At 45.1% G+C, this 12,153-nt stretch overlaps 1 protein-coding gene across 5 annotated transcripts in view; it reads left to right on the top strand.

Annotated features, from left to right (window-relative positions):
- The window catches only part of EFNB3 (ephrin B3), a 168,233-nt gene extending 157,124 nt beyond the window's left edge, over positions 1-11,109 (top strand). For all 5 annotated transcript variants that reach the window (XM_033925028.1, XM_033925024.1, XM_033925025.1 and 2 more), the window contains one exon: positions 5,042-11,109. In XM_033925028.1, the coding sequence (XP_033780919.1) occupies positions 5,042-5,439 (398 nt within the window). In that variant the 3' untranslated portion in view covers positions 5,440-11,109. The remainder of the gene's footprint in view (positions 1-5,041) is intronic.
- Positions 11,110-12,153: the final 1,044 nt, after the last annotated feature.

Below are 12,153 nucleotides of genomic sequence, written 5' to 3'. Positions count from 1 at the left end.
TCTGTAAAAAAAGTATTTCCTTAGATTACTCTGGAGCCTGTCACCTCTTAACTTCATCCTATGCCCTCTCATTCCAGAGCTTCCTTTCAAATGAAAGAGACTCGACTTGGGCGCATTTACGCCCCGTAGGTATTTAAACGTCTCTATCTTATCTCCCTTCTCCTGCCTTTTCTCCCGAGGCAATGCGGAGTTAAGTGATTTGCCCAGGGACACAGGAAACAGGTTGGGATCAAACTCGTCACCTCAGGGTGTTGAGGCAGCAGTTCTAACCATTAGGCCCCCCCCTCCTCTGCTCCTTCAAGCTTAGCATGCTGCGTCTTGGTACCTAACTGGCATCCACTTATAGAATTGCCCTCCCTGGAGGGCAAGGGGTAGAAGCCTAGTCTATGAAGGAATTTAGGCATCTCCTTTCCTGTATAGAATACTAAGTAACTGGGTACAAATGCGCATATGTACTTGGACAAGCCAAAGCGCTGGTGTTGGTGTCTGCGCCTGGGCAGCAGATACTCGTTATTTATTTATTTGGTTCGTTCTATATACCGTCCTCCCCAATGAGCTCAGAACGGGCTACAGGTACATATACATAATGCATAGATAAACAGGTTAAATTACATATTATATATATATATATATACACAGTATAGATTGAATAACTTAGGTATACATTTAGAACATAAGAATTGCCGCTGCTGGGTCCGACCAGGGGTCCATCGTGCCCAGCAGTCCGCTCCCATGGCGGCCCTTAAGTCAAAGACCAGCGCCCTAACTGAGACTAGCCCTACCTGAGTACGTTCTGGTTCATCAGAAACTTGTCTAACTTTGTCTTGAATCCCTGGAGGGTGTTTTCCCCTACAACAGCCTCCGGAAGTGCGTTCCAGTTTTCTACCACTCTCTGGGTGAAGAAGAACTTCTTTACGTTTGTACGGAATCTATCCCCTTTTAACTTTAGAGAGTGCCCTCTCGTTCTCTCTACCTTGGAGAGGTTGGAACAACCTGTCTTTTATCTACTTTGTCTTGAATCCTTGAAGGGTGTTTTCCCCTATAACAGATTCCGGAAGAGCGTTCCAGTTTTCTACCACTCTCTGTGTGAAGAAGAACTTCCTTACGTTTGTACGAATCTATCCCCTTTTAACTTTAGAGAGTGCCCTCTCGTTCTCTCTACCTTGGAGAGGTTGGAACAACCTGTCTTTTATCTACTTTGTCTTGAATCCCTGAAGGGTGTTTTCCCCTATAACAGATTCCGGAAGAGCATTCCAGTTTTCTACCACTCTCTGGGTGAAGAAGAACTTCCTTATGTTCGTACGGAATCTATCCCCTTTCAATTTTAGAGAGTGCCCTGTCGTTCTCCCTACCTTCGAGAGGGTGAACAACCTGTCCTTATCTACTAAGTCTGTCCCCTTCAGTACCTTGAATGTTTAAATCATGTCCCCTCTGTCTCCTCTTTTCAAGGGAGAAGAGGCCCAGCTTCTCTAATTTTCTAAGGGTTACATAACAGAGTTAGCATACAGAGGTGGCATACATAGAGAGGATCAATTGACCATCTTAGGTTATTATCTAGGATAAACTTAAAATACTGTCTTCTGTCTTTCATATTAATTTTCATGTTTGATTATAATCTGGAAAAGAAAAACAAGCTTTCTTGCTTTATTGGGTCCCAAGTATGGTATTCTGTATGCTACATGAATAGGTATGAGCCCCGCCCAACCTCTGCTCATCTTTACACCCCCACCCCTTGCAAATATGCGCTATATAAGTTAAAAGGGTATTTAAAGGATAGTGCTCAATGTGGAATTTTGACAGTTATGCGCACATATGCAAGATATACACATAACTTCCATTATTCTAAACTTTTATGCATGTAATTCATTCAGCTTTCTATACCGTTCTCCCTAGAGAGGTCAGAACAATTTACATGAATTTTTATTCAGGTACTCAAGCGTTTTCCCCTGGCTGTCCCAGTGGACTCACAATCTATCTAATGTACCTGGGGCAATGGGGGGATTTAGTGACTTGCAGTGTAGGTTTGAGGTTGAGGAGTGGTAGACTCAAGAGCAATGGAAGGAAATTCTACTTTATGGAGAGGGTGGTGGATGCCTGGAATGCGCTCCCGAGGGAGGTGGTGGAGAGGAAAACGGTGACGGAGTTCAGAAAAGCATCTAGAATCAGAAAATAATAGTAACTATTGAAGAACTAAGGCCAGCCCTGGGGAGACTTGCATGGTTTGTGTCCGTATGTGGCCACTTGGTTGAGGATGGGCTTGGGAGGGCTTTGATGGCTGGAATGGTTAAGATGGGCTGGAGTGAGCTTTGACAGAGAATTCAGTAGATGGAACGGGCAGAGCTTCGGGTTCTGGCCCAGAAAGAGCTAAGAAGAAGAAAAATGGGTTGGGCAGACTGGATGGGCCATTCGGGTCTTTATCTGCCGTCATCTATATGTTACTATGAACCATTGCGCAACATCTATGTACCACAGTCCCATCTGCGATTCAACCCCTGTCACCACTGTACATTTCGCCGTGCTGGCGCTGCTGCAGCCGGTCCCCATGCTGACCAAACACGCGCCTGGCCATTGCACGTATGCAGAGTGATGAGCAATTACCCACCGAACGGAGCAAAGGGAGCACATGCTCTCCTTTCTTCACTCCCACCGCACCACTTCAGTCACGGCACCCGCTTTGTCTACTCAGCAAGGGGGCAGCAAGGCTAGCAGCGACCGAGGCGCTTAATATTTGACGGGAACGAAGTCTGCAGCCTAAATAAACTGCGCCGCCGGGAGCAGCCGCGTGAGCAAGCTATGCCAGAATGGGGACAGCTGCCAGAAACTCTCCCCCTGCCCCACAGGCAATGGATGAAGCATTGGGAAGAGTGTATTAAACACAGCCTCTCTCTCCCTCTTTCTCTCTCCTTCACCCCTCCCCCTTTTACCTTTCGGGATCAGTAGCACTCCTGGCTCATCCTAGTTGCTCCTCTTCAACGTTTCGGTGGTTGGTGAAGGAAAACTTTGCTCTTTCAGCTGGGCTCCATTTATCATCTTGGCCAGCTGGATGTTTTCTATAGCTGCCGAGACACGCTCCTATGTGGTTAGAGCCACAGCCTCAGCACCCTGAGGTTGTGGGTTCAAATCCCATGCTGCTCCTCGTGACCCTGGGCAAGTCACTTAATCCTCCACTGCCCCCAGGTACATTAGATAAGACTATGAGCCCACCATGTAGGCTATAAGTGGTATATAAATGCAAAAATAAAAGAAAGAATGGGTTTCCGAAAGGAATGCGGACACGGTGGGAATAGCTTGGATACTGGGATGTGAATCGGATTCCAATAATTCCACTGTGTCCATCTCCCCAGCTTATACTGCACATCAGCTCAGCAATACATGTCAGTCCTGCCCCGTTGACCTCTAAGCAAGTGAGCGTCACTATTTTTCAAGCAGAGGCAACTGTGGCAAAGTATCTTCCATGTAAGGTGGTGAACCTCCTGAACAAGGGGGGAGGGGGGAGTCGCTCTTCAGTGATGTGGCTGCCTCAAAGGATCACACATACTCAGGATGACTTATTCCACTAAAACTAAGTCTACTGCATAAGGTTGCTAACCGGATCCACATTCACCTGACAGGGTTGATCCAGTATTGGGTTTACCCCATTGCATGCAGGGACTTGTAGTCTTACTTTTTTTTTTAGGGGATGCAATGAGGAAATCAGAACTACAAGGCCCTGCATGCAATGGGGTAAACCCAGGATGGAATCAACCTTGTTGGTGAAATCTGGATCTAATTGGCAACCCTCCTACTACCTCACACTCCCCCTCAGCCTACCTTCCCTGAGGTATTCTCCCCCCCCCCACAAAATTCTCTCTCTTTCCCAAGCTCCTCTGCTCCACACACTTTCTTTCCCTACAGCCTCAACCCCACCTGTTATCTATTGATCTCCACTATTCTGTCTCCTCCACACTTTGTTCACCCCCTCCTCTTCACCTTCATTGGAGGCTTGGGTTCAGCATCGCCTCCAGGAGCAGCTGATCTGTTTTCTTTTAGCCCTGCAGTTCTCAGAAACTTTAAGCAACACAGTGCCCCAAACTACAGTCACTCAAGATATAGGGTTTCCATATGGCTCCAGGAAAAGGAGGACAGATTGAGACATCCGGGTTTTACTTCCACTAAAAGCAATGGAAGTAAGAAGGTCAGATAGAGACACCTGGATTTTACTTCTGTTGAAAGCAATGGAAGTAAAACCCGGATGTCTAATCCGTCCTCCTTTTTCTGGAGCCTTATGGTAGGTAACCCTACCAAGAACAGTGTGAGAATTTTGACAGTGTTCAGCTCAGGTGATTGAACAGAGTACAATAATGGGTTTCAAAAAGGGCCTGGATGACTTCTTGAAGGAGAAAGGGATTGCAGGGGTACTATAGGGGTACAGGAGATAGAGGGGTACTATACAGGGTACTTCAGGATTAGGGCATAAACAATTCAGCTGGTGGGAACTTACAGGTCAAGGACCTCGAGGGTCGCCGTGGGAGCGGGCTGCTGGGCAATACTTATGTTCTTATGTTCAAACCCTTTGTGCTACAAGGAAACAGAACTGCGGTTCTGGAGAAGATGGAAGGGGGAGCTTATATTGGGACATGAGATTCGGGAAGCTACGTTTAAACTGGGTTGATAGGAGCTGCCAGCACCCTACTCAACAGCATCTGCTGCTATTTCAGGACTGAGGCCTACCTCATTAATACAAGACTTATTCCTGCCTATGGCTCCTAATACTGTTCCAGTACTTCAGACCACATGTATAGCTCCTATGGCTTTAGAAAAAGGAGGATGGATTGAGACATCCTGGTTTTACTTCCATTGAACACAATGGAAGTAAGGAGGACAGATTGCGACATCCTGGTTTTATTTCCATTGAAAGCAATGGAAGTAAAACCCAGATGTCTCAATCCGTCCTCCTTTTTCTGGAGCCATCTGGTAACCCTACCTATGGCATATTAGTTATGTATAAAATCGTATAGAAATAGTACCTGTTCTGACTGCCTCTTTCCAATTACCTCCCCAGGAGATACCTCTGGAAACTCCACCAAGGCAGGTGGTGAGAATGGACCGTTGCCACACTCCAACATCCCTGTCATTGCCGGCGCGGCGGGCGGTGCCACCTTCCTTCTTCTCATTGTCATCGTCGTGGGAGTAGTCTGCTACCGGAGGCACCGGTCCAAGCACAGTGACACTCACCACCCACCTCTCTCCCTCAGCACCCTCACCAGCCCCAAGCGGGGTTGTGGCGGAGGCGGCAATAACAACGGCTCGGAGCCCAGCGACATCATCATCCCGCTCAGGACTTCGGATGGCGCCTTCTGCCCACACTACGAGAAAGTGAGCGGGGACTATGGGCATCCCGTCTACATAGTTCAAGAAATGCCCCCACAGAGCCCCGCCAATATCTATTACAAAGTATGAAGTCACCGGAAGCGCGGGCAGAGCCCTGGCCTCTCTCTCGCTCCTGGGGACAGCGTTTGTTGGTGTGTATCGAGTTTTTCCCTTCGAATGTTCACCGTTGCCATCTCTAGCATCGTAGCAGATCTACAGCTTCCTCCCCGCTGCTCGTAGGCGTGGAGTGTGAAAGATATTTTGCACACAGACATACACAGACTCTTAAAGGGGAAACGGAGTGAATAACTACAGACGCTGAGCACAGAGAAGAGAAATGCTAAGATTTAACTCCTGGAGGATTATTTTAGTCCTGTTTCAATCTTTATTAAAAGTAAAATAATGTGAATTCCTTTTTTTTTTTTTAAGTTTACGGCCGATGACAATTATAATTTAATTTTTACTCGGCATAATGGAGTCTCTCAACCTATCTGACTTTGCTCGTTTATTTTTATTTTCTCTTACATGATTTTTCTAATGCCTACAGAGCCCGTGATACAAACGATTGGCTGTCCCTGTGACTGCATGCAGGGAGCATGAAATTTTCGCACACATCCTCCTCCTCTACTGCCCTAATTATACAGGGAGGAAGCATGTGCCACGTCTGTGGAAAGGTGAGATAGCGTCAAGTTGGTGATGGGGACTGATGGGCTGTCACCGGAGGGTTGTCAACCTTTGAGGAACACTGACAGCTTGGAATGCAAGCTTTCCCACGTGTAGATGTTGAGATACGGACTTCTCTTCCCTCAGGATCTACCTTCTAGCCCCGTGTTGGGTGCCTCCCATTGAGGTGTCATCACCGAAACCTGAATCAAGAGGGATGGCGCCAGTACAATAAAGTGTTTCATTCTTTCGAAGTGTGCCAACCATGGCAAGAAAAGAGATGCTTGAGTAAAAACTCTTGTATAGCGCCTGATCACTGGTCGGACTCTGCAGGCGGTGGCTCTAGAAGTCAGGTTCATACAGTATTGTGGTGGATGGGCAAAGATGGATCCATCCATCCTTTTTTTTTTCTCCTCACCTTCTCTCCTATGTATGAATGATGAGATTTTTCTGATGTTTAATCTATTGAGTGTGTCTTTAGCTTTGAAGGAATAGAGATAAGGGACTAAACCTACCCCTCCTCTTCACCTTCTTGACAGGATAGGAGCTATCAATGTCTACTAGCTCGGACAAACTTTATGCAGAGAATTGATGCAAAAGACAACCAAAACTGATGGGATAGAGAGCAATGTTCTTCAGGTCAATCTTCTCTGGCTGGCAGCAGCAGAATATATTTACAGCATGGACAGAAAAGCTGAGCAGACTGGATGGGCCAAGAGGTACCTGTGTGCTGTCTTGTCAGTTGTCTAGCCTGGCTTAAGACAGTGCCAGAATATTCTGTATCCACACAGGTCTTCAGTTGGTTCTTCCATAATTGCAACCCTCTGAGCCAGCCAAGAACAGAAAGTGCCATACTGGAGGCATAGTTCCATCACAACAGAATGCCTGATTTATCTGTGGACAGTGTTTATTTCGGGTAGGAAGAGTGTTGGGACATTTACAGAGATGACTGGTGCTCCTGAGGAAACCAATTCAGTCGTGGAGGAATTGATGTGTTGCTGTATTCCAGCCACTCCAGACCTACAATAAGAGTGCCACATTTGATTCTTCAGACTTGGGTTCACATGGACCTTCCCCCCTATTACAAATTGTATGTCAGTTATTTAGAAGTTGAAGAAGTGGTGTCATCTTTTCTTACCACAGACCAGATGGACATGACTAGCCACTATTATGACTACCATCTACTTAGAAGATGCTTAAAAATGGAAGAGTCTTCAGGGGATTTCAGTAGGGTTCTTGACAAGTTGGTATTCCTCAACCCAGATAACGGGCAACCCTGGGACTTCCTAAATTAAAGCATGATACTTCCCTCTTGTAGTGTCAACAGCTGTTGGGCCTCAGGGGACATTACCAAGTGCCACTTCTCTTCCAAGAGGAAGAAAATAAGTAGACATCAATATGGTGGCTAAGAAGAAGCAGAACAGGAAGTGATGTCACAAGAAATAGAAAGTGACCAGAAACTGTTACAGAAAGGACTTTCTGCCCCCAAAATAAGATGCAGCTGCACAGAAAGAGGTGTAGTTAAGGGAAGAGATGGGGGAAGGGAAAGAAGGAAAATTCAGTTTCTTTATCATATCATAACTGTTTTAGATTTATCTGAAAACTTAAAAATACAAGGGCCATGATTCTCTTGCCATATTCTTGTAGGTTGTTGCAAATTTGTCCATATTTAATTTCATTTTTTCACTGTTACTGGCCAGGAACACACAGACTTGATAAAGAAGTTGGCCAGCTATAAAATGGCATGGCAAGCCCAGGAGACAGACAGGCCACACATGTGAATGTCTGACATGTCCCTTAGAAGATTTGCCATAAAGACAATCAGTCATTCTACACTGTTCCTGCAATGTTGTTGACAGGTTATGTGACTGGAACACTTGGCCCATTTACTAAGTCACTGATTTCACTGCAGATGTAGTAACAGGTTGAGTGTTTTCCTTCACATAACTGGGATGAAACGGCAGGGACTGTGCCAAAGGGCTGCGTGTTCCTGTGGCACATCTTGCCATGAGGCAGCAGGAAGAATTATGTTGAAGAACTGAGTGTCCCTTTAAGTGAGAGCAAGAGAATAGTGTGACTGTGTCATTAACTGCAGCCTCTGGTCTCTGTGGTAGAGCTCTGGTCAGGGAGAAAATGTTTGCAAATGGATTTTGATTTTTTTTTTTTTTACGCAGAACAGAAACATTTGCTCCCCGACTGTGGCTCCACAGTGAGTGAGTAGGACAGAAGAGAGAAAAATCCATTGGTTTGAATTTTTATTTAAAACAAGAAAATAAAGTAGATTTATAAACCCTGTGTTGGCCAGACTGGTTTCTGGCTGGGTGGCTTCTCCTTCTCCTCGATTTGCTTTAAAAATGTCTGCAGTGAGGCTGGGAAGGAGAGGTGGTCTCTGGAGAGCGGGCATGTCTCTCACCAGTGCTACCTGCCTCCCGCGGGTGCCTGTCTCTTATCTGTCACTTGTTTCCTGGTACCTGTCTCTTATATTTGTTTTCTCTAATTGCCATCTGTACCCCAGTGCCTTTCTCCTCTCTCACCTATTCCCAGTGCGTGTCTCTCTTCTGTCTGTGCCGGTTGTCTCCCCCACCCCATACTTGTCTCTATATGATCAGTTTCCCAGTCTCTGTCTCCTGTCTGTTACCTTCTTCCTTTTTGAAGGGGTGTTAAGCACTGATGCCTTGATCGTATAAAACAAATTCTCATTACCTTTCCACCCCTCCATCTGATACCAGTGATCTTACCACATCCTTTGACTTTCCTTGCAGCAGAGTTGAGGTAGTGACTTACACGTAGAACATAAGAATAGCTTTACTGGGTCAGACCAATCAAGCCCAGTAGCCCGTTCTCATGGTGGCCAATCCAGGTCACTAGTACCGGGCCAAAACCCAAGCAGTAGCAACAGTCCATGCTACTGATGCAGGGCGAGCAGTGGCTTCCCCATGCCTTCCTCAATAACAGACTATGGACTTTTCTTCCAGGAACTTGTCCAAACCTTTCTTAAAACCAGCTACGCTATCTGCTCTTAATGTCACCCTAAGTCACCTGTGGAAAGGTCATCTAAAGGAACAAAGACTAGGGTCACTCCATGAAGTTACCTTTTAAACAAATAAAAGAAAATATATTTTTTTTCATTTAATAAATACAGTAGTTGCCAGAGGATATGGTAAAAGCATTTAATATATCTGGGTTTGAAAATGGTTTGGACAGATTCCTGGAGGAAAAGTCCATAAACTCTTATGGAAAGTAGACCTGGAGAAAGCCACTGCTTATCCTTGAGATTAAGTGGCTTGGAATCTGGTTACTTTATGGGGCTGTGCCAGGTACTTGTGACGTGGATTGGCCACTTTTGGAAGCGGGAGATTGAGCTAGACGGGCCTTCGATCTGAATCAATATCACAGTTCTTATACTCTTAAGTACCTTTTTTAAGAAGGTTGGGGGAGGTAAGCAGGGTAATTGCTAGGCACCACTTGTAGAATCAGGCCCTAGGTGCTCCCACTTCAATTCTGCGTTATCCACCTAGCACTCTCATATCATAATGTGTTAGCTGGCTAATGCTGGCACGACAATTTTCCGCCCATGACACGCCCCTTCTGAAATATATTTTTTTAAAAATCAATAAGGGGCAGATTGGTTCACGCAAACAGGCAAAATACCGCAAAATGTTTTAACATGTTTCTGCAGTAGTCTATTAAGGTGGACCCAACACCCAAATAGTAAAAAGTCCTCTTTATTATACTGGTCTTTCAGTCCATCTGTGTGTGTGTGTGTTTGTTTTCTTCCTTCCAAAGTTCTTCTTAATTTAGTGGTCTTTGGTTTTGTGTTTGTTTCTGCTGTCTTTCTCTCTTTGCCTGTCTCACTCCCTCTCTCATCCTCTCTACCACCTCCCACCACTTCTCTCTTGAGACAGCTTGAGAGCGATAACAAAACAGTTCATCGCTGCGCAGCAGCTGTAACGCTGAGGCCGTTGCTGTGGGAACCGACGCCCAATAAAAGGGCAAAAGGAACAGAAAACAATTTAAAAGAAAAAATAATAATAATTAAAAAAAAAAAAACCCCAAAACAACCCTCAAGAGATGGAGAATGGCAACAGCTAGCTCAGGCGAGAGAGAATGAAATAAAAAAATCAAAATCAAAAGTTTGACTGCCTCAGGATGAACAGCTTTGTCATCCGAGTAACTTTTCTTGTGTCCAGACTGGAGTTATTTATCTAGTCTTTAGGCTTCTTCTGTGCCCCTGCTTGACAGTAACCTTGAAAAATGCCCCATTGCCTTTCCAAAGAAGTGAAATAAAAGTGCGTGTCTGTGTGTGTCACTGTGTAATCAGTTTTCACGGCTGGGCCTACTTGCTCATGCTCAGCCACCTGTGGTGCCATTAAGCTGAAGGCTTTGGCCTGTTAGCATGAAACGTTTCCACAGTAACCAAGATGGCTGGTCAGAATAATCACATAGGCCTCGTGAAAGGTCTACCAGAGTCAACTCCCCTATCCCCCAATTTTTATATATCGCTAAATTAAATAAAATTGCCTATTTTTGAGTATTTGGAAGTCTAAAATGGGTTATAAAAATAAGGGCAGGGGGGGGGGGGGGAAGCCAACATTCTGTTTTGTATATGTACTCCAGACTGTGGGAGCAAGGGAAACTCTGAAAGCTTGTGCTAGATATTAAAAAAAAACACTAAGAAATGGTTATTAAAAAACAAGAAATACTGTAAATATTTTCAATTTTTTAGATATATTTCTTGAAAATTTCTTTTGTAAAATATTAAAAAAAAAAATATTTTTTGTGTGTGAGGGAAAATCTGGGGGGAGGGGAGAGGAAAGGGTTATTAATAAAAATACTGTAGGTTTAAATTATGCAAAACTAGTATCAGATGCCATATGTTTTTTTTAAGTGATTTTTTAAAAAAGATGTTTCTGTAATGTAAAAGGCAGATAGATCCCTCTTGAGAGATTAGAAAGGAATAGAAGGCTGGTTCACAATTTTCAGATCCTAGAGGGTAGACTGAACTATACACTAGTTGCTATTGTAGACTTATTTAGCATAGTACGAGGGGGTGCTGAAAAAAAGTTCTCAGCCCAACCAAGAAGAGAAGGTTGTGGATATGGTTTAATCGATGACCTGAAACAATGTCCAAAAAAAATCTCATTTCTGCAAAGTGGCACTTAATGAAATAAAAAAAGTCAGCTACAGTAGCAAAATAGCGCTCGGAATTTAGGCAGTTGGTTGGTTGGGCTGAGAACTTTTCAGTACCCCCTGGGAGTACTTGTACACAAGTCAATGAAACCGCGCAATGTGAGGCGGCGGCGAAAAGGGCGAACAGAATGCTAGGAATGATTAAGAAGGGGATCTCAAACAGATCTGAGATGGTTATCATGCCACTGAACCGGGCCATGGTGTCCCCCCCCCTTCCTGGAATACTGCGTCCAACACTGGTCGCCGAACATGAAGAAGGACATAGTACTACTCAAAAGGGTCCAGAGAAGAGCGACAAAAATGGTTAAGGGACTGGAGGAGTTGCCGTACAATGAGAGGCTAGAGAAACTGGGCCTCTTCTCCCTTGAAAAGAGGAGACTGAGAAGGGGACATGAGCAAAACATTCAAGATATTGCAGGGAATTGATTTAGTAGAGAAAGAGAGATTGTTCACCCTCTCCAAGGTGAAGAGAACGAGAGGGCATTCGCTAAAGCTAAAAGGGAAAAGATTCCGAACAAACGTAAAGAAGTTCTTCACCCAGAGAGTGGTAGAAATCTGGTGTCAGGTCAAAAGCGCGCCGGGACAAAGGCGCGCCCAGACAATTGAGACATCGCGTCGCGTTGTGGGGGTGCAACCCCCCACATTTTACTGAAAACTTCACTTTTTCCCTGTTTTTAGGGAAAAAGTTCAGTTTACAGTAAAATGTGGAGGGTTACAACCCCCCAAGCCCCCCCATAACGCCGGCGCGATGTCTATTAAGTAAACTGGGGGGGTTCCCCAACAAAAACCCCCGTCGGAGCACCTAAAAACTGTAATTTAGAGCGGCGCGGTGGCACGCGCTGCGCTCAATTGTTGGCGCACGCTTTTGTCTTTCGCGCCGTTGTCTATGAACCAGAAATCTGGAACATTCTTCCAGAGGCTGTTATAGGGGAAAGCACAATTCCAGGGTTT

The sequence above is a fragment of the Geotrypetes seraphini genome, chromosome 16 (genome assembly GCF_902459505.1).
Source record: "Geotrypetes seraphini chromosome 16, aGeoSer1.1, whole genome shotgun sequence".
Lineage (NCBI taxonomy): Eukaryota > Metazoa > Chordata > Amphibia > Gymnophiona > Dermophiidae > Geotrypetes > Geotrypetes seraphini.
This window is presented reverse-complemented; position numbering and strand designations above follow the sequence as displayed.